The sequence below is a fragment of the Mixophyes fleayi genome, chromosome 3 (assembly GCF_038048845.1).
Source record: "Mixophyes fleayi isolate aMixFle1 chromosome 3, aMixFle1.hap1, whole genome shotgun sequence".
NCBI classification, from domain to species: Eukaryota; Metazoa; Chordata; class Amphibia; order Anura; family Limnodynastidae; genus Mixophyes; species Mixophyes fleayi.
In genome coordinates, this window is record NC_134404.1 from 288,218,930 (window position 1) to 288,246,289 (window position 27,360).

Here is a 27,360-nt window from a genome sequence, read left to right on the forward strand (position 1 = left end):
GCGGTACAATAATGAGTGTCTGCAGGCAACAGTGAAGCATGGTAGAGGTTCTTTGCAAGTTTGGGGCTGCATTTCAGCAAATGGAGATGGGGATTTGGTCAGGATTAATGGTGTCCTCAATTTTGAGAAATACAGGGAGGTACTTGTCCATCATGCAGTACCATCAGGGAAACGTTTGGCTCCAAATTTATTCTGCGGCAGGGCAAGGACCCCAAACATACAGCCAATGTCATTAAGAACTATCTTCATCGTAAAGAAGAACGAGGAGTTCTGGAAGTGATGATATGGCCCCCATAGAGCCCTAATCTCAACATCATCGAGTCTGTCTCGGATTACATGAAGAGAGACAAAGGGATTTGAGCAAGCCTACATCCACAGGTCTGTGATTAGTTTTCCAAGATGTTTGGAACAACAAAACTGTGTGCAGATGTACCTAGAAGAATTGATACTGTTTTGAAGGCAAAGGGTGGTCACACCAAATATTGATTTGATTGAGATTTCTCTTTTGTTCATTCACTTTGTATTCTGTTAATTGATAAAAATAAACTATTAACACTTTTATTTTTGAAAACATTCGTAACATGCAGCATTTTTTCCACACCCCCCTAAACCTTTTGCACAATACTGTGTGTGTGTGTGTGTGTGTGTGTGTGTGTATGTATATTATATAGTGTGTGTATATGTATGTGTGTGTATGATTCATCATCGCCATTTATTTATATAGCGGCACTAATTCCGCAGCGCTGTACAGAGAACTCATTCACATCAGTCCCTGCCCCATTAGAGCTGCAGTCTAAATTTCCTAGAACACAGACAGACAGACATAGAGACTAGGGTCAAAATTGATAACAACCAATTAACCTACTAGTATGTTTTTGGCGTGTGGGATGAAACCGGAGCACCCGGAGGAAACCCACGCAAACACCGGGAGAACATGCAAACTCCACACAGATAAGGCCATGGTCGGGAATTAAATTCATGACTCCAGTGCTGTGAGGCAGAAGTGCTAACCACTTAGCCACCGTGCTGCCCCATGTATGTATGTATGTGTGTGTGTGTGTGTGTATATGTATATGTATATATATATATATATATATATATATATATATATATATATATATATATATATATATGTATGTATATATATATATATATATATATATATATATATATATATATATATATATATATATATATATATAATGTGTATGTATATTACTGTATGTTGCAGGTATGCCAGATTGAGTGGTTAAGTTATAAAAGATGAATTGCTGTAACTCACTTTGGGAGTGTAACGAAGGGGTTAATTAAGCTTTACTGACATATCAACTGACCTTTTGCCATCGTCCTTTCTCATAGTGATGGGAGGTTATAACTTCTCTACAGCAGAGTTATCAGATCTCGGAAATGATAGAACAGAATATTGTCCATAATAATCAATATTTTATAGTGATGTTTCATGTCTACACATACATAAAATGATACTATGTTGATTGCATTTATTATTACAATTTTGTGATATTCGATTGGATACTTATGGGCAGATTTCTGGCTTTCAAGAATATATTTTGATTAACATCCAGGTGTGAATTTCCCCCATAATTAACATATACACTGCTTTTCTGCTTAGCCTCACATGAGGAAGAACATTTTGGTTAATTTGCCCTATTAAAGTCCATTTAATAACATTATGTCTTTGTGTTTTTAACAAATTCATGTGCTAGACAGCTCAGTTATTAAAACACTGCGTCTTTGAAATACTGGGAGTGTTTGGCTAACAATAAAGTTTGATCAATTTAAATTGAATTGTAATGGAATATAAATTGTGATAGTATTTCTAATTAGGAGGAGTAATCAAAGACTTCCTCAAAGTGGGATCTTTGAAAACAAATCTAAAGTTTATACACACGTGACCAAAGGCAGGCTGGCAAATTTTAACCCGGTGGGAAAACTCGGCTCAGTAGCCTATTCGGAATATTTTAAAGGAAAAAAATACATGTAGTCCATTATGGGATCAGCCTGAGGGATAGATGCCCTCCAGCCCAGCCAGCCCCTGCACGTTTCTCATGTTCTTAAAGACATAGTTATCTAAAGGGTTATGCTCAAATGTTTGAAATTCATTACATAGACAAAAATAAAAAGTGAAACTGATGGCTTTATATAAATTTATTTTCAAAGCAAAAATTTTTATGAAAAAAATAATGGTTTTTCAAATTCACCCTCAACAAGTAGTTTTCATTTAGACCTTCAGTGAAATTTAGATGTGGGGAATGTTAAACCCCAATGATTAAATCATCATTTTAAAGGCACACATAGTAAATGTGTGCCTTTTGAAAGTCAATTTGTGGAATTGCTTTCCTCGTTAATGCCTAATGCCAATCCGTTATATTAGGACAAGGTAGGGTGGGTCTTAAACAGCCCTATTTAGCCAACTTTTCAGGTTGTAGAAGTCCATAGTATGGCAAGAACAGCTCAAGCAAAGGTAAGCAACAGTTCATCTCTACTTTAAGACGTGAAGGTCAGTCCGGAAAATTGAGCAACTTTGAAAGCTTCTTCAAGTGCAGTAAGAAAAACCTTAAAGCACTATGAAGAAACAGGCTCTCATGAGGATTGCCAAAGGAATGGCAGACCAAGAGTTACCTATTACCAAACATTTGACTGGTACGTTATCAACTTCAGCAGTGTATGCATATTGGTTCATTATGCAATCTTTTATCCGTTTTAATAAACTAATTCAGGAACAATCTTTTAAGCAGTAATTTCTGAAAAAGATATTGTAAAACTTTTCAACATTGAATGGTCATCTACCATCTGAGCTGAAATATTTGTGGCTCAAATCACAATGGTTTATCCAAATTAGCTATATTGTCACACTTGTAAAATATTAAGCTAATTAATCTGACATTATGTGAACACTTAGGGGGAGTTTACCGTTGCCTTGAAACACCGTCATGCTCTAATCATAGAGTCATCAACATCATCATCATTTATTTATATAGCGCCAGCAAATTCCGTAGCGCTTCACAATTGGGAACAAACATTAATAAAACAATACTGGGTAATACATACATACAGACAGAAAGATAAGAGAACCCTGCTCGAAAGCTTGCAATACCAGTAATTCCTTCCAGCCATGTCTCCACTATAGATGCCTTTTTAGTTGAGCCAAAAGCATTGTGTTTAATTGGATTGAGCGTCTAAAAAATGGCTGCTGCTGTATGTAAATGTGAGACACTTTTTTTTAGTATAGATAAATTCAGACTTGTTGAGAACTGGTAAGTTACCGAATAGTAAAGGAGCAGGAACACTGGCTGCTAACTCTATCTGCTTGCTTCCTGCACATAGAAAGCTGCATTTAGGGAAGTGGAAGCTTCATTCTCCATATGTGTACCTTTTTCAGTGAGTTAAGAAACCAACTTTATATTTTTATTTATGTTTTGGTGATTTCTTGGTGTACTGTATATCCAGATATAGTACACATATAACTACATAACTCTTAAGCCATAAGACTATTGGATGCCAGAACAATGGCAGACTGTGGTTCTCCATCTTTTATGGAACAGTAGGTTTAACCATAACATGCATGTACCGATAGTCCACGGTTGGACTAGAAGTCCAGGCACGCCTTGCAATGCAGAAATCAACAAGCAGCTAAAGACTGTGCTATACATCGTAATCTGAAGTGTGCATAAGGCTGTCACAATCCAATGGAACATTGGTGAGGCACCTATAGCTGGACGAGCCCATTTATCAACTGATTATGCTTACTTTCCATAAGTATTAAAGTGACCAAATGTATTGGTAGTACAGTGGGGATTTACAAGCTTCTAAAATCATGTTATTCCACCTTATCAAATGTAGAGGGACTTCTCATGGTATGTTTGTTTCCTTAAAAGGAGTCATGTGTGTATCCACACTATTATATTTTTTTGCATACATTTATTTAATTGACTAGTTATCCAAAATAATAAAAAGAAGAGAAAAACCATGATGACACTCTTGTTTGGGGTTCACTTCATGATATGGAGTTTCGCTTCTCCGATGTGTTAATCCACCAACCTATGTTGCCGCTGTGCCATATTCTTTTGTTTAGAGGAGTAATAGTACTTCTAGTTTTTTTTTGCTTGATTCCGAAATCAAGCATTTGGAAACCCCCATCTACAAGCTTTGTGTTTTGCTTCTGGAAATACTGTACAGAACTTAAATCACCTGTATAAAAATATTAGTGTTGTAATATCTGCATTGATTTCTGTTACTTGTTTTATTACAGCTCAGCAATTCATAAACTTCTCAGTAACTCTCTAAAGTTTTTGCTGAAAAACAACTGGTCTGATATTGTGTGACCCAACCGTAATACCCAACACGGTGGTAGTCATATCGATGCTGACTACACCGACAAGACTTACCTTGACTTAGGGGTGAATGTATGAACCTCCGATTTTTTTCAACTTGCCGGAAATCGGCGACTTTGCAGGTAAAATTTAAAGCGGCTAAAATTTTACCTGCAAAGTCGCTGATTTTTGGCAATTTGAAAAAATCGGAGGTACATACATTTACCCCTTAGTCCGGACAGCTGCTTCCCGACAAGGATCCATGACGACTCTTGTGTGAACCAACTTCAACCAATCCCGAAGAAGGAAGACGCCGGCGCGACTTCATGATGTCACTGACATAGGCAACGCTGTTAATGGCGCTCTTAAGGGGGTAATGTAAGTATACGGCCATGTACAATGTAGAACCCTTTGTAAACTACATTGTACAAGGCCGCAAAAGAGTGCCGTTAACAGCGTCGCCTATGTCAGTGACGTCATGAAGTCGCCCCGGCGTCTTCCTTCTTCGGGATTGGTTGAAGCCGGTTTACGGAAGAGTCGTCATGAATCCTCGTTTGGAAGCAGCCTTCCAGACTGGAGATGTCTGGGCAAGCCTTGTTGGTGTAGTCAGCACCGTTATGCCGTACCCCACCCGTCCGATAATATTCCGTCAGATCATTATTGGACATCAGTTCTATCCACCTGTGCGCAGACATCTTGTGACCACACTCAGGCGCGGGCTGACAACATGCAGCCCGGGGGGCGCACAGGCGGCCGCATCATATGACACACGATGCGGCCGCGTCATTGAGCAGCCAAACTGGAAACTAATCCTGTTACTTGGCACTTACTCCAGTTGGAATGAATGACCTCTGTGTGGTCAGCTTTAAACTCTTTTTGTTAATGTCATATATTTAGAGTAGTCTTGTAAGTAAATAATTTGCAGTCACAAATGTATGGCATGTGTAAGTTTTAGTTTTTAAGAGAGTATAGCAATTCTGCCTTTGGGTGCGATTGCTAATCGTTGATTGTGATAATCACGGACTGTTGCCAACTCTTTCTCCGAGGTTCTCACTAAGGTTGTCATAAATCTGTTTTGAATGCTGCAAGATTCAATTCCCGAAATCTGTGTCAGACTCTCCCCCAATTTTTTTTTTTGGGGGGGGGGTCGTGTTCTTTTAGTTTTAATTTATTAAAACTCGCATCTCAGACATTTTATTGATTTGAAACTTATAAATGAAAATAACTATAATAGAACTGGTTAGGAGTTCACATACTTTTTCTAGTAAACTTGGCACATACCGTGTTATAAGTTGTATTTGTCATTTTTTTTAGGATATACATTAGTTATTCTTCTTGGATTACTTTTATGAAGACCTGGCCACATTTGAGTTTAAAGTAATGCAAGAATAAAGTATTCAAATACTAACTCCTAACAATATATAAATTCCAGCCTACTACTAATATAGCTCCCATCATTTCCAATTCAAAGTTTGGGACATATTACATCATGTCACTGATCCAGCCACATGGCTAGAGTGGCTTCAGCATCAATTCTACTTTACATTCTTTACTATTTATTTGTTTACGATATAAAGCTTCTACAGCCAACTGTTTTATTATGCGCAATAGTGAAAACAATTCTAATTCTTCTCCAGAACTTAACGTGCCAAAGCTAGAAAATGAAACAATGAGTGTATAGTTGAAGGGTTAATGTCCACAGTATTCCATGTAGGGTAGGCAACACAACCAACAAAGTTGCAGCATACTGTACATAACTGGCCCACCTTAGATAAGGACTACTCCATGTATTCAGTAGAGAGTTATCTGACATTTGCATGGCATGTGTTGCTTTGTATTGTGACACAACTTGTTCACTGGCCATACTATCATAGAGTGAGACGTGTGCTCCCGCAGATCCACCTGAGGACAGAAGATGATTCTAATTCTGTAACAGAGGAAGTTGTGCTCTGTGGGCGTGTGACCATTACCTGCATTCTTCCTAGCACTGATTCACTGACTGTCATGTCCTTATGTGAACTGCAGGCTGGTAGAATATCCTTTGTTGTCTTGACCACTGTCATTCTGTTGTACCTCTACTGTACGAACATCTATAAAATTACACTGTATTTGGGGACACTTGGTCTGACTCACTGTTTACCAGCCAACTAATGTGCTTGTACTGCATGAGAGAAGGTTGAAGGAGGTAATCCTCTGTGAAAATGTTTCCTGATTTTAACTGTTGATTCCACATTGCTGTGTCACTGTGAACAAACCAATTTTAAAACTGTGAAGACGTGCCAAAAATTAGTAACAGACTTCCACTTTTTAATACTCCATTACTTTTGGTATCAATTATGTTCCCTTCAAATATATATTCGTTGTAATCATATTCATCTGTTATTAAAATGAAAGTACTGTAACATCACTGTAATCAAATACAAAAAACTAACATCATAATCCTGTAAATAAATATATATATATATATATATATATATATATATATATATATATATATATATAATCATCACCATTTATTTATATAGCGCCACTAATTCTGCAGCGCTGTACAGAGAACTCATTCACATCAGTCCCTGTCCCATTGGAGCTTACAGCCTAAAGTCCCCAACATACACACACAGGCAGACAGAGAGAGAATAGATATATATATATATATATATATATACTCATTATTAGTACCTATGTTATTTTAAATATGTACTGTATATTTGTATATGTTTTATACTAAAGAGTATGTTCACTTATATTGGATCCGTAGATCCCGGTTATTTATCACTATTACCTCAAGCATTAGCACTTATAGCACTTTAGCACCTGTACTAAGATGGCAGTTTTCTGGAGCCATTTATTTGTTCTTCCCTTACCAAGATGGCCACCGCCATACTTTTATTATATCACCTGCACAAAAATGGCCGACAAAAAGGCTGATCCATTAGAACTCCTTTACCAAGATGGCCACCGCTATATCTTGAACTTTATTTTTATCATAATTATTGTGAGTTACTGTATCCCTCACATCCCAGTACTACATCCCTCACATCTCACTACTAACAATTGAATAGGGGACTGCCTGTGATCAGAGAATCGTGACAGTACCGTAACCGCGCATGCGCAGTAAGACCGATGGGTCGCGCATGGGCAGTCCGTTTAGCGCAATGCGCATGCGCAAAATGGCGATGCGCATCGCTATAAATACATCCCTGGTTTAGGCCACACTTATCACCTCCTGAGGAAGTCCTGCTGAGGACGAAACGCGTAGAGGCTCTTTTCTATTTGTTCCTGTGTATATTTGGATCACCACACCATCAGTTAGTCCTGTGCGGAAGACTGTGGGAGGTTCGTGTTGTACCTGAGGACATGGTATATCTGATACCTGAATTTCAGATAAGCTTGTATTTTCATTACTCTTTGTGAGTGTGCATTTTATATGTTAATTCTGATTAAATACTGTTACTTTTGAAATACTACACCATATAGTGTATTATCTTCTTTTTCTTACCCACTGAGTGGAAGAGAGATATGGTGTTTACAGTATGCTGATGTTATATGACTGGAGACCAGACTTGCAGTTGCTGAGACACATTATTGAAAGAAAAGTGGCTATTAAGCTGTGTTCCAGTCTTTGGATTAATCATACAGATAAGCGATATAATTCCTTTGGGTGTGTAATAATATGGTGATGGGCTATCACTAACACACTGCTCCTACTAATCCTATGCCTATATTATTCTGTCTTTTTATATATGCAACACTGGACATATACCCTTGGTCCTAGAGGACCGTCCAGCAAGCGGGGAACATTGAATTATTGACTATATTACTACTTCCCCACTGAACTTGGGATAATTTCCTAGTAACACACCATTGTGCGCCGTATCCTTGTTTGACTTTCTGTATGATTCTGGACTTACCTACCAATTATAAGGAAGGCTGCCTCCATATGTGGAAGAGGTGTTTTTGTGGACTTTCTATATATTGACCTCATACAATACTGTTGTGCTACACTGTGTCAGGCAGTAATGAATACACCTGTGCTCCAGCAAGGAGATATGTAAAACATGTACAGCTAGGGGGTCCTGAGGAGTTGAGAAACACTGATTTAGAGGTTGTGTTTGTGTTGTATTTTGTCAGGGAGAGAGTATCTAATAACATTATACAAGGATATATGTGTACACTACTAGTTATAGCAGTGGTGTGCAGTCCAGGGCCTCCCTATGTCCATGGAAGTGGTCCCCTGCCTACTCGTTACAGTAACTTCCTATCTTACTACTGTTTCTGGTCATATTGTTTTTGTAGCAGGTTATTATGAGAGTGGATAATGATTTCTCATCAGCTTACTAGCCATCTATTGGGTAACCTACTGTTTGGGTTGTGTGAACACTTCATACTGCTCTTCTAATCACAATATGATTTGATCCCATTCCAAAAAGGTATGTGCTGTTACTTGTTGGACCAAGGACCACCTATGAGCCCCCTGAAAAATGTCATGTGACACCAGTGAGCTATAGTCAAAGCATGTGAACTGCCATGCCTATTCTATTAATGAGTTGCCAGAGTGAGGCAAATTAACGGACTTGTCTCTTTGAGAAATAGTTGTTATCTAGGCCTCCTACCCTTGTACAGATAACTACTGCTTTACTGAACGTGTTGTAGAGGGCAGCTATATTGACATTCATTTCTTGTCTAGTAGAAGAAAATCTGTCTGGATCTCTGCCCACTGGTGAGGGATACATTGTCAGTGCCTCTTAATCCGGTTCCTGGGATTAATGAAGTCCTCGGACCCCAAACTTCATCCTTGTCCATCAATTGACTAAAATAAATCAATGATTTTTGCAACAGAGTCATCTGTGTAGACAGTGATTCACCTTTACTGCATCTATCCCCATATGGTGGAGCTGATATATCTAACTGGGTCTGTAAGGCAAAGACTTGATGCCCTGAAGGTACCAGGTCAGCACATGAGGAATAAATCGGTAAATGAAGAAGTATTTGGTCAGGGAGAACAAATCCACTACTGAAAACATTTCATTTTCATCTTGATGCAAATGAGCTACAATGAAACTGCTGGCAAGTTAAACTCTATCTATTCCCTGGCTTACATATGTGTGGCTGTTAAAGGATATACATTGATAATTCTTGGCCTCATAGCATTCCTACACCTCTATGTGGTGATGAGGTGTCCGGGATTTGGTAGTGGCAGCTTTGTCTTTAGTACAGAAGTTGTGGTACAGTCACTGCCTGGCATTCACACATGTACCTACATTCCTAATTTATGAGGACAATCCAGACAACATGAGCCTAGAATAGATGCTTCTTTATAGTTGCTTTTCATAAGAAATATTCTTTTTTTTATGAACCATGGGGTGTACATATGACCTTTAACATTTTCTTTACATTAATTATCATTTCTTGTCGCAGTGATAAGAAATGAATTAACATATCTATATATTAATATTCTTCAGCTGGGACAGCAGCCCCTATAGGAGCCTGCCCTGACAAACAGTTTATAGTGAAGGGATTGCAGTCTTACAGGCTCTAACAGCCTTTGTAAATTTGCGATGGGGAGGAGCACAAAGCCTGCTGGGGGAATACTAAGATTCCTCTCCTGCTTAGCTTTCCCCATAAGCTAGAACAGCCAACATTATCTTCAGAATTGTATCAAACTAAAATAGTAATTGATAAGTGGAATAGATAACAGATTTATTTGAAGGAGAATGTTGGGTAGGATGACTTTTTGTATAATAACACATGGCCTGACAATACATGTTTGTTTTCTTTTCAGCTTCTTGGCAATAAGTACAGATAAAATCATCAACCTGACATTCTTCCTGAAAGCCGTCAATTTTCGAGAGAGGGTGCTACAGCGTGGGTTGGCTGCCAGACTTTACCACAAGGTAATGCACTAAATGACCTCTCTATTGTAAAAAAATAGGATTCAGAAATGCTTCCTGATTACATTGTCAGGTTTAGCCATGTTACTTAATGAAAAACAGTTTAATAGTTCAGGGTAACAGACCAGTTATTCTAGTGTTATCAAACATCACTAGCTTTCAAACAAAACTTGAATATTATGTTATGCCGCAGTTTCACAGCCTCCTTTTCAAGTATACCCAACAGGTCGTTTTTTTTCAGGATTTCCATGTGAAATAACTTGTTTGATACAAACTGACAAGATACTAGTGAGGACTCTTTCACACATCTGCTCTGAAGTATGCAGCGCATGCAGCGTATTTTGCCCAAACTTAACCTAATGCACATTGCGCTGAAAATAGACTAGACGTTGAGATCATATATCCCTATGGCGGCACACCGCTTGCGTGTAATATACAACATTAAATTATCACAAAACCCCAAGTTGTATTTTCATGTATAAGACATGAGTGTAAAATACATTGTTCGTTATGAAGCTGAAATTTCACAGAGGCTTTGTTATAAAGTAAAATATTACCTGCCCACCCCCTTACAGGCTGTTGAAGCCCCTCCCATGTCCTTAGGACAATGTCCTTATGGGATCTGGTACAGGTCAGAAAAGCTGAGACTGCAATAATTTAAGCTGTTCTAACATCACTGCCCCTGTCCCTTGTATCAGTCAGGCATTCTATTTAGTGGCTTTTCTTGCTCAATAAAATCCAGTGGGCTGGAGAACACTTCATGCCGTTTTTTCTGTACGTTGGAGTATAATACGCATTAGTATGTAAGGGTAGAAGCACAGATCAGCAAGTACAGCCTGCAGAGCACATTTCATCTCCAGACCATACAGGACACCTAGTGCTTCTATACCTTGGCTTGGTGCTGTGGTGAGCCAACTGTAATTACCAGCCATAAACACTGGTATCAAGACTGGAAAGGTTTGATAAGCTGCAAACGGTCTGGAAATGAGCACATTGGCTTTGAGTTAGGTGATTAAATATTTATCTTCATAACACAATAAGGAGGGAATTAAATTCCGTGCGCACAGTTACCATTAGTGCGGTAATTGTTGTGCGTTAGTACCGTTACTACGGTAATATCAATGCGGATTTTTGCTCGCAGCTCCCTGAGCCGCGAGCAGAAATCCGCGTTGAAGTTATCGTACTAACGGTAATAATGCGCACCCTGTGTTCTTTTGAGCAATATGGGGAATTGAATTCCCCCTAAATATGTATGTAATAAAAATACATTGTATAAAATAGGATAAAGGCTTACTTGGGATCACTTCAGGAGTGAGTGGGAGAGAGTGTTACTGTTAAAGATACAGACATTATAAGAGCTCTATAGTTATTACTTATCATGAATTTTTAAACATACAGTAGACACATGACATCAGTTATATAAACAGGGAAAATGAACATGTCAAATAATCTATTATACTATTAATATTTTTATTTATTTGTAACTGGACAGGTAAAATAAGACACATAATAAAACAAATCTATATAATATATATTTTTAATACTTTCACCTTTCCAATTTTCTTTTTAGAATGGTTTCCCAACTTATTATTAATGAAAAACAGAGAATATAGAGCTCTTAGATCTTTTAAATAGTGTTATCACTAACTCCTCACAAAAATAAGGCACAAGTTAAATACTGGCAGTTTTTCCATGTAGCACACAAATACTTGATAGCTGTGTTTTACAATGAAATTTAAAGTAGATCTAGGACATGTCCTATCCCAACTATAAATCTGTCGCCACATTTTAAATTTATCTCCCCCTCTAATGCAACATGGTTTTGACCAATAACTACAGCTGTATACTTTATTGGCTATCAAAATAGATTTTACTTGCAAGTATTTGAGTCCACTTCGATCTCTGCCAGGCCGGAAAGCCTTCAGTTGCTTAAAACTATTATGTTTCCTCCCAGGCGAAGCTCAAGTCTAGAGAGAACCTTTATATCTTCTTAGTAGTACTGTATACTATACCAGAAATGATAATAAGAAAACAAAATGACATCTTAGGCAAGTCCATGCATGTCTACTGTGTAGATACAAGGTTACATGTGTCTAGATTGCCCCATTAGAGCAGTAGTAATATTATTGAACAGTAGCGGGATGTTTTCTTATTTTGTTTGGTGCTTTTTACACGATGAAGCAAGTCAGAGAAGAGAAATGGAATTTCTGATGTGTTTTGATGTATAACAGTTAAACAAAGCACTGTGTTTATGGACATGGGTGTTTGAAACTTACCTTTGTTGTCATCTCAGGTTGTATTGGGAAAATATTTGCCCAGAGTACAGTATCTGTTAGAGATCATTTTAGGTCAGTCAACTAAGATAGATTTTTGTTGCACTTACAATATGAAACAGAAGTCTGTCTCTTCTAGATTTTCAGCAGAGATTTTAGGAGATCTGTAAAGGAGAAAAAAATAGAAAATACTGTAATTATACAATGTATTTAAAGAAACAAAAAAAGTTGAACCTTTATATTTTATTTGGAGTGATATAAAATAGTTTACTGGGAGTTGCCATACCATGCTAGTTTAGCGCTGTACACATTACTTTTTTTAGTCATTTAAATTTAATATCTTAAGGAATAAAAATAGTTAATGCATTTAAATTAAATGCAATAGAGGGAAGGTGATATAATTTGTGTTTCAGTTTAATCAAATCTAAAAAAAAAATGATTTTGTTGCCCCTGTGGTATATTGTGTAGGATCACACAGAATGCTGACTGATTATTTGTAACCACAGGACTGAATACAGATAATGGTATAATGTTCTCCCTAAGTATTAGGGATGGTAGAAGTCACAGAGGAGTTGTGTGACCATATAAAGCATGAAGCTGTATGCTACAGGTCACACAGATCCTAATTTACAGTAGGCTATGCATTACTTTATACCTCCCTACTGTCACAATCTAAGAACTCTGTCTTGCCATCACCCCGTGGACCCTCTTGTCCTGCATAGCAGAGCTGCAGTGAACAGGTGCCGCCCACATCTGCCACTGCTGCACGCAGCATTGAAAGGCTGCTTTCAAGGTGTCTGGGAGTGGGCCAGCTCTCGGGTGGGATGTAGTTATGCCCCTGTGATGCATGGCCACACCCGTTCTGGTGCATGCATCGCATGCTTATTATCCCAATTTCCCAAAAGTTGAGAGGTATGCTACTTAGAGTACACAAGTTGCTACTTAGAGTACACAAGTTTTGTTTATAACCACTGAGTAACATTGGAACTCAGTTTAAAATAATGACATCAGAACACACTGTATATACAGATATTAATAACAGAAGGTTTATATATATCATACCCAGTGCTAACAAAGACCATATGAACATTACTGCAATGAAGTATTTATATTTTTATGGTCAAAGCATATAAAGGATTATTTGAAATGGGATGGTACATGATAATGTCTGGCTTCAAAAAAATCACTGTAGTCACCAAATTAAACAGACTAAATGAACAATGTGTAAGATCATTTAATCCTTGGAGACCTACTGCTGTTAATTGTAATATTACATCATAAGTACAGTATTATTACCCAGTCACTACCTGTGTTACCTCTGCTTTAGGATTCTCTTATCTGTACAGCAAGGGACACTGATATCTAAATGTATACACACAGCAAACACAAGACAAATACCATAACATGGAGTTGTTTTAGTGAGTTGTCACATTTCCACGGATAAGTGATTCTCTATTGCTCTACTAACATGACTAGGCATGGTGTTTGTATACTTTGCCTTAGGGCCCTTACCACTGGTGTCAAAATACCTGCTTTTAATACAGTTTAACATTAGTAAAGGCATGTAAACTGGTTTGGGAATGGAGGAATAAGAAAGGAACCTATTGACCAACCTCAGCCAGTGGGTTCCACCATTTTTTGGACACTGCCTGCTCCATTTAGTTGTGTTCACCACAAGTGAACACATTTGGGGGAATGACACCACCAAACGTAAGTGCTTGTTAACAAAGACATGTCAAACAAGATCACATTTGACAGGTGACGTTGTTGGAGTGTAACGTAACTTCATAGGGTAATCATCATTATTCAGTTTTATACTTTAGTGCTGGCGTCTCACTGAGCAATTAGATTGCATAACAAGTTCACTGAGCAAACAGACGTGTGACCAATTTGGTCACATTGTATTGATCATCAATGTCAAGAAGACTTATACATTCTGGTATGCAATGACCCTATACTTACTGACCCCATTTCTCTTCTGATTCAGTTGTATTTTGATCAGAAAGGATGGTCATTTTAGGACCCATGCACAATACAGTATTGTGTGAATTTGAATCTTTCTATATATGACCATATCTGCATGGTAAATTAAAAGTGATCATCATAAATTCGTGGAAAATGTGTACCATTTTTTTTGCCTCCATTTATAATGTCATATGATTATTTTAGGGAATAATAAAGCAAATTAGCATAAAGCATTGTTGTTTTTTTTCTTATTTTATTGATGCTGCAGAAAGATATTTTCAGCATTGCTGACTTTTGTGAAGGGTTGGAAGGGTAACTGGTTGTTGCAGGGAGTCTTCAAGGAAATTGAAGACTTTTATCGTCATTGGGGAATTCAAAATTAGTTATTTATTTCTTGTTCTTTGTTGCTCTTCAATCCAGAGTAGTGTTTGGGTAATATAGGTGTAAGACCTTTACATATTCTCCTTCCAGCACAAATTTCGCAGTGCATCCATCTGAGCATGGAATAAAGAGCCACAAATTTCTAAAACTCATTGATTGCTATTTTAATAGAAATTGTTTGATACCATGCTTCTCCCTTCCTCTCTATCAATGGCGGAACTACCATTGGTGCAGCAGGTGCCGTACACCGGGGCCATGGAGATAATGGGGCCCGCTGCATGGCGGATACAGAGGGTCGGGGGCACTGGTACCTTCCACAGCTCCTACTATTATCATTTTTCAGTTTAATATACTATTGTCCTCTCTCCCTTTAACAGTGGGTGTTTGTTTTTTTACTTTTCTTTGTTTATTTCTGTAGTAGTTTTTATACAACACTAATTAGAGAAACACTGGTAAACCCAGTCAAGTGAATCATGTGAAATGACTGGTTTATCCTATGAAGGTGTCCTCTAATGCAACATCTTTATGAGCTAAACGATACCCAGGAAATCAACAAGGTTGCTCTCTAGCATGTTGGGGCCTTTAGGGATGGGCAATTAGGATGTTGTGAGAGACTTTTCAACTCACAACCTAAATTCTAATAAAATTCTCCCCGTGTTTGAGTGGGTTTCCACTGGGTGCTCCGGTTTCCTCTCACACTACAAAACATACTGGTAGATGGCTGCTATCAAATTGGCCCTAGTCTCTCTCACACTCTGTCCGTGTGTGTATGTTAGGGAATTTAGACTGTAAGCTCCAATGGGACAGGGACTGATGTGAATGAGTTCTCTGTACAGCTCTGCGGAACTAGTGGCGCTATATAAACAGATGATGATGATTTACACAGGGCCCTCTTAACAACCTTTTGGGCCCCCGGGCAAAGCAGTGCACCGGGGCCCCTATATATACATATATATATTAAAAAAAAAAAAGTGGCTATATATATGGGCCCTGCAGCCCAGGAGGGCCCGTCGGAGGCAGCACAAAAAAAAAAACCTGAAAAAAAAGAAGAAGAAAATACCTTGCTGTCAGCTGGCAATCCGGCTCCCTCCCTGGTCTCCTCCTCCGTGCTGCGCTCCGCAATGGAAGTCGGGCGGGCGTGATGACGTCACGCCCGACATGCACAGCCAGCGCCGCACGGAGGAGGAGACAAGGGAGGGAGCCGGATCGCTAGCTGACAGCAAGGTAAGTATTTTCTTCTTCTTTTTTTTCAGGTTTTTTTTTGTGCTGCCTCCGACGGGCCCCCCTGGGCTGCAGGTCCCCCGGGCACCTGCCCATTGTGCCCAATGGGAAAGACGGCCCTGGAATTACAAGCCTCACAATAGGCTTTTGGATCAGATGTTTCACAGGGAAATGTATACAACCTAAATATCCATTTAAAATCTAAATGATTAATAAACAGTAATATAGCCACTACTTTCAGTTCAAATGATGGTGTGTGTGTGTGATACAAACTTGCATATTTGCAAGTTATATGGCTTATATGTCATACAACTTGTCAGTCATCTGTGACTGACAGACTATTAGTCTAAGATAACTAAGCAAGGTTGACACTTGGATAGATAAATCAATAAAAAATGGATATATGTAAATTGCTATATATTATATAAAACATGTCAGTTAACATATCCATTAACATTTTCATAAATAATATTTATGTACTCATCTTATTTTGATGTCAGAACCCACTGATTTTACACTAAAGATGCATGAATAAGTCTTGTAAGTCAATTTTTTCGTCATTGTGGGTCGATTTCAGTTGATTTTTGAGGTTTTTTTTTTCAATTAAAAAGTACATATAAGGTATAATGTACACCCTACTGTAAATTATTACAGATATTAGAAGTCTTAAAGTTCTGTACCTTTTATATAGACACAAAGCTTTTCAGTGATTTGTTATATACTAATAGATGCCTGTCATAAGCATAAGGGTCTGAGGTAAACTAAACTTCCTCTAGAATACTGTTACATAATTTGATTGAGTAATTTTGAATTTGCTTGGGGATGTATGACATTTTTTTTTTTTTAATGTATAGCCATGAGATTACATTTTTTGGTTTGCATGTACACATAAACAACTATACCACTCCTTCATTTGAGTAATTAATACTGTTTACCTGTCTGTGGATCAATCACATTTTTCTATATTGAAACAGTGCATTTAATGAGTGGCATTTCTATACGGACAATGCATCCAAGTGCTGTTGTTACATAATTGTGCTATGTTAAGTGGCACATGGGTTTGTGTGGCAAAATGACACACTTTGCAAAGCGAATACATATTGCCTGTGATGATTGGCAGACCTAGGAGTATATTTACTAAACTGCGGGTTTGAAAAAGTGGAGATGTTGCCTATAGCAACCAATCAGATTCTAGCTTTCAATTATTTAGTGCATTCTTCAAAATGACAGCTAGAATCTGGTTGCTATAGGCAACATGTCATTTTTTCAAACCCGCAGTTTAGTAAATATATCCCCTAGTGACTGATATTGGGCAATCGGATCATCCACGCGGTAAGGGCCATGGAAAGGGGTGGCAAGGATGGATGGGGGGTTAGAAACACCTTATTATAAAGAGTCTTTCATACTTCGCACGGCATGGATACATCACACAAAGCATCTGTGACATATGAAAGCCTAATCTATACAGACCCCTGTGATCCTGACAGCCCGCTATTTGTACATTTTAGCAACAACACAAGGAGAGGGTGACCAATACTTGGACATTGGGCTGCATTGTTTACTCAGAATATGGGAGTTGTATCATATACAGGGGCTTTTGAAGGATACTCTATAGTAGTAGCATGAGAGCATGGTACTGTATACTAGTGGCGTAGGAGGTGTAATGTTTACTGGGGGAAAGGGAATTGTTCTGTATTATGTGGTCAAGGGAGCTGGACAGTCTGCTGCAGCTTGGGAACTGTACTGTAATTGCGTGTGTGCAGCCTGGGGAGTTTGACTGCATAAAACATATATGAAGGCAAAAGCTCTGCTATGAGCCTGCTCAGTCACCCGCCCATGTCTAGCTCTGCAATGAATGCATGGGGCTGGCAATGTGACAAGGGGGGAGAGAGGACGGTTTGTGATATTTGGAGATAGGGTTGGTGTTGTGTGACATAGGGCGGTAGGGTGGTGGTCATATGTGACAGTGGGAGGGTGATTGGTTAAATGTGACAATGGGAGAGTATAATAGTTCTATGTAACTTTGGACAAGGTTAAAAATGGAAGTTGGGTGGGTACTAGATTGGCGGGACTTCACGATTTCTAAATGCTGCCCTGTGACTGTATATTATTGGTATAAAACTGTTTATGACATGGGACTGCTTTTGGTGGGCTTGGGCCACTTATCAGCATTACCATGACATATTAAAAACAAGGCGTTGTGGTATACTGTAAAATTGGGTCTGATTTGCACGGCATTTATTTTCTTATTACACACATGATGTGTATTTATTTACTGTGCCGTCAGAGTCGTAACTAGGCAGGTGCGGGCGGTGCCATCGCCTAGGGCGCAAGCCCAAGGGGGCGCAGCAGCCTACCGCTACCTGCCTCTGTGCCTGCAGGCATTTGAAACGCAAGTTTGCGTTCCAAATGCCGAACTTCCTGTCAATGGAACACATGAAGTTCGGCATTCTCTCTCTCTCTCTGCCTCCCTCCCTCCCAATCTTTCTGACAAGCACTTTTAGAGGAATACATTATGAATTTTACAGGTATTTTAATCAATATTCTCTTGAAATGATTAGGACATGTTAACAGCAGTACATGGGAACATCAATTAAAATACCAATTGTGGCATTCTATAGGTAGAGTTAACACTTTCTTGTACAATAAATGTTATTTAAACACCAATTAAGGAGAGGATTCATTAAAGTGCCTGCATATTGGTTGAATGGGTCTGCACCCAAGATACCATGGGTTTTTAATATGTTTTGGTAGACAAAGATTAATTAAGTCTGGAAGTCTGTCTTACATACTAAAAGTTGACTACATTGTAAACTATAACTGTAAGAGATTGAGTAATTGTACAAAGTCATGATATTTTTGTTGGCAATACAGAATCATTTTTCAGAAAGCTTCATAGGGAGTTGGTTTGCGGGTACTTTGTAAGGGAACCCATTTTTAATATGCCTTTGACTGTGGTCAGAGCACTTTTTGGTTATCAATCATAATATCCTGTTTATCTATGTTACTCCAGTGTTGAAGGGAGTGGGGATAGAACAACCTGTAGCCAATCATATCATAATAATGCTCACAGCAGCACAGATTATATTAGGAGAGAGATGCTGATCTTGGGGAGGGGGCAGTGGCCAGTCCACTTCAGTGATTGTATAAGTACATGCTGCATATGACAGGGCTTCCTTAAAAACATATTCAACATATCATTCTAAAGTGTAGATTAAAAATGGCCAAAAAAAAAAATCACAAAAAAGAGAGGGTTGTTGGAGATGAGATTTCTCAAACTACATCCTGTTTAGTTATTTACAACTTCCAGTGACTGAATGTGTGGCCCTGACACTAGGACCCAAAGGAGACACAGCAGGAATGGTTGCTTAGCAACATAAGGCTAGTATGAGCAGAAATGTGTGGTGGGCTTCTTTTTTTCCTGAGTTGCGGGTTTTTTTAGGCTGCCGCTTGTTGCTTCTTTTTGGGCTTGGACACACTGCCCACACATGGTCTCCTCAGACTGCATTTTTTTTTTCCTTCTTTGGTCTGTTTACATTTAGTGATTGGGGCAATCACATGTTTTTTATGGGCAGGTGCAGCGATATTCCTCCAATAAAGTGGCATTTTTGTTTGCTGGTGGGCGGAGTCAGAGGAGGACATGGAATAAATCACAGAAAGACGGATCTGCAACAACCTGCTGAAATAAGTGCTGTGTCTAAACTATTGCTGCACTTATAGCAGGTAACACTGCTATATAACACCCTCCCCTCCCCTCCAGTAGCTGCTCATGTCAGAAGACTGCTTTCAGAGCCCTATTTTTATACTGTTATATCATGGGGCTGTACAGTACAGACATACCAGTGGCCTTGCATACATTATACTCAGTTCACGTATGTTGTGAACCTTTTTTTACTTGCTGGGCGATGCTGTGGTGTAATTATGGTTAATAAGAATCTCTGTGTATTTGGGGATGATTATTGAATCTGTAGCCATGTCAGTTTCCCCCATTTCAAAAGGGTAATTTACTGCATTTGCTTCTTGTTTTGCCATATCAGTGTAGAAATGTGTCTTCTTGTGTTTATAAAGGTTTACTAAATGGAGATTGAGTGTAGAAATTAGTGTTCTAGAAAAGGATGGTCCCTTGTAAGTTGGGCTTCTTTTTGGGCTTTTTAGGATTGGTTTGGGCTTGTTTTTCATTTCAGAGTTGGCAACCCTGGTGGTGAGAGAGTGTCCGTCAGGGACCTGGGACTAAGGGGCGGAGGTTCCGGTATTCCCCTTGTAATCTGGGGAGGAGGTCCTCGGCCTGCTGCCACGAGGGCCAAAGTAAATCATGACAGAGAAACTATGGAAGAGTTTTAATTCAGTTTAAGGTGTCCATGGAGACACATTGGGGGGTATTCAATTGTTAGCGTTAACGAAAAAAAACGAGCGCTCAAAAAATCTTAGCGTTAATACGGTAATTACTCGCGGAATTTCAGCTCGGAGCTCCCTGAGCGGCGAGCTGAAATTCCGCGAGTAAACTACCGTATTAATGCTTTTCGCGCGCAATATTACCGTATAAACGGTAATATTTTTTGAGCGCTCGTTTTTTTTCGTTAACGCTAACAATTGAACACCCCTCATTGTGTCAGAGATTTTACAGGAATCTCCGCTCATTATTTCTCACACCCCATAGAGATGAGCAGAAAAATGAGCTGAGATTCCTACTGTAATAGCCGGCAATTGATTCTATGACCCCTATGAGTGAAAAGAGACAGATTTGGGGGAGAGATTACCTCAGAATGTGGCTGTATGATAGAGTCAGGGGGAATGTACCACATTACCTCAGAATAAAACATTATGAGCAAAAGACAAAAAAAAAAATCACCTCTCTGCGGCGTCAGCACCTCATCCTCCCTGCTCCGTCCGCACTGAATGTTGGGCGTGACATCACTGAGGAGCGGCGCAGAGAGAATTCGGTGGCAAGCAAGAAGAGGAGCACAAAGAAGACGATAGAAAAGGTAAGTGAAGGAACGGAGCAAGGGGGAGCAAAGGAAGGCAGCATAATAGACTGTGAAAAGGGAGCAAAGGAAGCTACAGCGCAGTGTTTTGAGGGGCAAAGGAAGGCTGCATGGCAGAGTGTGATGGAGAGCCATTACTGTGGCATAATATGAACTGGGGGCATTACTGTTGAATATTATGAATTGGGGGCATTACTGTGGCATAATATGAATATAATATTAAATAACAGATTTGTGTCAGGTAAGGTATTCTTTAACATTTTTTCTTCAACATTTTAAAACTCTTTCTGATAACAATGTAGTTTTGTGTATCTCTTTTACTGTTCTTATTTGATTATTAAGTGCATGAAATATTAGAATACCTTTCGGTATATATTTTTGCATACTTTAAATGGTCATTAGGGCAGAGAACCGGTTGTTAATTTATTTGAATCCCACCACTGTATGTATGTGTATATATATCTACTATATAAATGCCTAGTGGCGTGTGTGAAAAAAAAAAAAAAAACAAGCTGCAGCGCCACCTGCTGGGCAGAGTTATACACTGACCTATATATTTCTTGAAGGAGAAGTGACAGTTGGGAGTGGTTGGTGGTTGCCGGGGGTGACAGTGGGGAGTTTTTAACACCTTAAGTAGCTTGATGAAGGATGTGGCGATGAAGATGAAGGATGAGGTGATGGAGAAAAATGATGAGGTGGTGACATGTGGACAAAACCACGTTAAAAAAGGGCGCTTGCGTCGGGAAGTGACGCTCTTCCCCTGAGGAGGCCTGGGCTAGGCCCAAATGCATGACAAGAACCTTTTTTAACACCTTAAGTAGCTTGATTTGACTAGAATGCATGAGTATCATGCACGGGTTAACTTGTGTGTGTGTGTGTGTGTGTGTGTGTGTATATGTATGTATATATATATATATATATATATATATATATATATATATATATATATATATATACATATTTGCAAATGCATGAAATAAATATATATATAACAGAATTCTTTCAGTAAAGTGCTAGCCACACCTCCACATTAGGTTTTCCACACCCACTTGGCAAATGACACTCCCACTTAGATGGGGGGCGCCGGGCACTAAAATGTCTAGTTATGGCACTGTGTGCCATGCAAAGCTTGATGCACTTGGTATATTGATTTACATTGCATCACATACACTAGTATCTACGTGTTCAGCACAGGATACATTTATTTCAGTGTAAGTAGATGGAGAGCGTCACATTAAAGTTTTGCACAGGACAGTAAAAGTATCAATGTCTCTGTATCATTGACCTGTTGTGCCTGTATGTAAAATAAATAGGTTTTGAATTATTTTTGAGTTGTACCTCACAATGCAAAATAAGTAGTAGTTATAAATCTTTTTTTGCATATTTCTATTAGAGCTTGATTAATTATTTTACATGATTAATTATTTTACATGTGTTTTATAATATAAATGCGTTTTACTTCAACGCATTTAAAAGTTTGGATAAACTAAGAGATGAATTACCACGTTTAAATCTGTCTTCTGGATCAGACCACGTATATTTTTGTGATGTCCGTATAGATATTGTTAACATTTTTGTAGTCGCTGGTAATAGAGTTTAACACAGAAATGCACGGGGATAATCGTTACCTGTATGTAATTTCCTTGGACAGTATGGTAGCAGCAGCTCAGCCACTTTAAGATGTGCTGTGTTTTATCTAACAGGTAATGACGGAGAAGGAGGAGTTCTTTTCTGCCTGGAACTCATGTTTACATCATGTTGTCACTCTGGCTTTGGCACATATCCATAGAGGTGAGTAGAATGATCCGCTGGCTAGCTGAGCTTGAAGTAGGAATTAATTTATTAATATGCAATGTTCTACAATAATATATATGAAGAAAAGGCATCCCAAGAGGTGTGTGAAGGGGTTGTCAGATATTACTAACTTGAATAGCTTTACCTAGACCTAAAATTATACTGTAACAGCTCCTTGCCCCCAACTTGCAAAAGTATGGGATGAGGGAGAGATTTCACACACTTCAATTGTTCTCCACCTGTGTCAATTCTGATTATACTTGCCAGCTTTAAAAATATCCCCTCCAATAGATCTCGAGGTCAAGTGGCACGTGCAGTGGTAGCAAAATGCCACAATTGTGCCATCAAGCCATAGGGGCAAAAATGATGCGATTCGCAGTCCCCTGCTATCCTGGAGGGGTTCGGGAGAACTATCCAAAATTTGGGTTGCGAGCGCTGAATACATACTGCAGCAATTGTCCAGTCAGAGCTACCAACACAGAATGTGTTGCAGTGCTGGAACACAAAACTCTCTTACCTTCTCTAGCAGGAGAAGTGATCATTGCTCGGGCACTGTGGCTAAGTGTCTAAGCAGTGGTGACAGGGGCAGTAAAATGGACTCACATGTCTCTCCTTGTTCGTGTGAGCGGCGTATTATAGTATAATATAAGTTCTGGGTGAAATTCTGTAGTGAATATTAGAGGCACTATGAAAACTTCAGCTAAAAACCATGCCAGCTTTGCAGACCTGTTCATGGTAACTGTTAAGGTACAAAGGTTAGGTCTTCAAAATAAATTTGCTTTGCATAATCAAATTACTTAAGTCTTTGGATGATATTTTATTTAAGCTTGACAAAGCATTCAAAGTGACAGCTTACAACTACTGTTCATACATGCAAATAATATGCGCACATCCCAACTGTCCCGATTCAGGCGGGACAGTCCCGATTTGAGGTCTCTGTTCTGTAATCCCGATTGGGACAGCTTTGTTTTGCAAGTAAATATAAATACAAATGTTTCCCTTGGAATATAATTTAATTCTGTTTTATATAATATTTCTTTATAGATAAACTAGACCGTGTGTAAGCATTTCTAGGGTATATGTTCTCTTCACCTGTACTTCAATATGGAGCCCAACTAACAGATGTCCTTGAGGTTTTATTTTTATATATAAAAGTGGTCTACAATGGAAATGATCTTAAAAATGTTTACAGTATATTACATACATATGATTTGCATATTTTACTTCATTAAAGCTGCAGTCCCAAATCTACTTCATTTATTTAACAGCCAGTTTTCTACCTTTTTAAGATGAAGCTCTGATACTCCTATAACTCTATAGTTGCAATATTGTGAGGGTACATCTGGATGGCTGTCACTTATAAAAACTGACTCACACATGGAAGCATTGGTTTCTGCTTCTTCCCTGCAACATTTGGTCTGGCCTGATCTGAGTGTGAGTCAGTCAGTCCTCCGTGATTACATGAGCTGAGAATAGGGGCTTTCCGAAATCTCTCAGCTCACTACATTGTACGTGACTGTGGTCGCCATGGTAATTGTATGACACTGAACAACCTGTAAATAACCAATAGCAGCTTGAATCCAAACAGTGAGGAAAAATGAACAATCTTACAGGTAACAAGACGTATATTAATGTAGTACTTGATTTTTATAGGGGAGTGCAGCTTTAAAACAAATGTCTTGTATAATGTTTAAAAAATATTTAAATAAACATTTAATTAACCACCTTAAATCCTCAATCTGTTATATGAAGTGATTATTTTGTTAAAGTGGTATTCAAGTTGCTTTTGTATAATATGTATATATAAAACATATAGGGCCTGATTCATTAAGGTAAGTAAGGCAAAAAAGGAGTAAGTTTTGTTCTGGACAAAACCATGTTACAGTGCAAGGGGTGCAAATTAGTTTATTATTTTGTACATAAGTTAAAAACTGTATGCTTTTAAGACTTGATAGCTTTATTTGGACACTGGAATTTAAAGTTGATCTAGGACATGTCTTGCCCCAACTATAAATCTGCCATCACATTTTAAATCTACATCCCCCTTCCCATAACAATATGGTTTTGCCAAGGTACAAAGTTACTCAATATTTTTGCTTTACTTTCCTTACTGAACCAGGTCCATAATATTCCAACATAAGGATTAGCCCACACGTTTCTGAAAAAGCTTTAGAAACGTAGACCTATGGTGGCAGAATTGTATGGGCAGCAGCAATACATGATATACATGATCACAATTTCTATATAAATAAAATCATCAGTTTTGATAAATTCCTGGAACACTTAAATATATATTTTTGAATGGCTTTAACAGTTCCTTTATAAAGACAATTGTATTTTGCTGTCAATAATCCCTTTAATTCTAGCTGATGTTTCATTAATTCAATATCTTTTTAATATATGTTTAATGTGTGTTTAAATTATTGGTAGAATACTTTTTACTTTTATTTTATTTGTTGCAATGTGGTTAAATTTAAGGACATAGAACTCGGTACCAAGGGTCGAAGGGGCATATAGCAACAGGGAAACTAAACCATTAAAAGCCAGCCATGTATATACATGTTACTATAACTTTTATGTATTATTTTTAAAATACTATTTTCCAAGTCCATAAGCTTGTCCATATTCATTATACAATTCCAGGAAGTGATTTCATATCCTCTCTACGCTGAAGGAAGTACCAATGCTTAACCATCAGATTTCTGGCATACTGTATGACCTAAAAGTTTCACAGCAGCTAGAGAGCCATAGGTTACTAAATCATTTTGTTAAGGTGATAGTTATAGTGGCGTGTACATCCATCAGGGACATATAGTAGTTCAGTAGCATTAAATGGAAATTTCCCTTACAGCAAGACATGATCACCGGTACTATGATGCTCCCAGGGCTAATGCACAGAGTTATTGGTGTTTACCTCTCAGGAAAAGAGTATTGACAAATGGAAGAGGATATTGAGCTCAAACAATCCATGTTCGCGAATCAGATTTAACACAAAAGTACATAATTAGCAGGCAAAGTCACGGCAAAGAAGCTAATGGACAAGGTTGGAGTAGATTAAAGGTTGAGGGTTCAGTCTAGGTTGCCATACAGATAAGTAACAGATACTAGAATCCAAGTAACAGTAGCCTAAACCTATAATGAGATATAACTGATTAAGTGGGCATGAATACATCATGTTTGTGTAAAGACAGACACCTTCCCACAGGGCTGACTTTAGAAATTGTGGAGCCCAGTACAAATTATACCGTCCCCCTTCCCCTTCCCCCCAGAAAATGGATCTTGGAATGTTGGGGTCCTGTTTTGAAAAAGGATAGGTACATGAAATATGTAAAGTTTAATAGTTAGGCCTCCCTCCCTGAAACCACTCCAACATAAAATTTAATTTATTCACATAATAACATTGAGAGTTAATATATAACCATTTTTCCCCGCAATATGCACTGCCATTAATTTTATAGTATTCAAATTTAATAAATACAGCCATTTTCACCGAAATGACATTAAATAAATAGGATAATTAGTGTTGACAATAAGACCTTAGCCTAGAATGTCTATCTGGTGCCTTTTGCTTAAAACCTGTAGATAACTAACCACACAGATTTCCCTCCTTACCTTCTTCCAGTGTCTGTGCAGTGTTGAAGAGGCAGACTCTTCTGTTTACCTCTTTTGTATCCTGGGTGGGAGATCATGCAGAATAGGACGTCAGTGGAGATATGGGTGAGCACTTGTGGATAAGGTAAGGGAGTCCGTTCCTTTGCAGATCCTGCTGCAGCCATTGTAATGGCTGGTCTCGGGTGGCGTGCTCCCAGCCAATCAGTAACTGAGAGTCTCCTCATGACATTATAAAAAAAAAAAAAAAAAAGGGAGCCAGCGTGTCACAACAGGCCCCCTCGTCCGTCTGGTCCCCTTACACCTCTACCCCCTGTAACCCCCTGATGGTTGCCCTGTCTGCACAGATTCTCTACCGATGTCATACAAAAATATTCATATATTAATTACAAACAGTGGCTATAATGTACCAAGTTAACCTTTTGCCATCTGAATACTGATTCTGTGTTAGGTTATGTGTAATCAGATAGTGTGTGGTTGTCTGGCCCTATAAAATCCCATCAGTGGTAGCAGCGGATGAGCTGACATGTATTGTAGTTCACCTTGTAAAATGCTGCTTCCGGCAGCATTACCTTGCTTGGCACCCTTGTTCCTGGATTTTGCTTGGCACCCTTGTTCCTCGCTCTGGGTCTCCACATAGTTGCACATTAGCTGCTCTTCCTGTCTATTGTATTAATTAGTAGCTGTTGTGAACCTGACTGCAAGATTTTAAAGTACACCAATGTGAATAATTAACAGTGATGTGCCTGAGCATCAGGTATTTTTGCTATTGCCATGCTACAATATTGAAGCTCATCTGACTAATGACCTGGATTGTTCATGACCTTCTGTGTACTTGCCATCTGATTACTACACTACCATTATCCATCCAGTTTCTGATCACCCCAGTATGCGCATGCTCCTGACCTTTGGC

At 38.6% G+C, this 27,360-nt stretch overlaps 1 protein-coding gene across 4 annotated transcripts in view; it reads left to right on the plus strand.

Moving 5' to 3' along the window:
• Window positions 1-27,360, plus strand: part of ACOXL (acyl-CoA oxidase like) — a 368,095-nt gene that overhangs the window by 247,726 nt on the left and 93,009 nt on the right. For all 4 annotated transcript variants that reach the window (XR_012689756.1, XM_075203751.1, XM_075203752.1 and 1 more), the window contains exons 15-16: window positions 10,114-10,225; window positions 22,748-22,835. Coding sequence is in view for 3 of the 4 variants with exons in the window: in XM_075203751.1 (XP_075059852.1) it covers window positions 10,114-10,225; window positions 22,748-22,835 (200 nt within the window). In the remaining variant the exon portion in view is untranslated. The remainder of the gene's footprint in view (window positions 1-10,113; window positions 10,226-22,747; window positions 22,836-27,360) is intronic.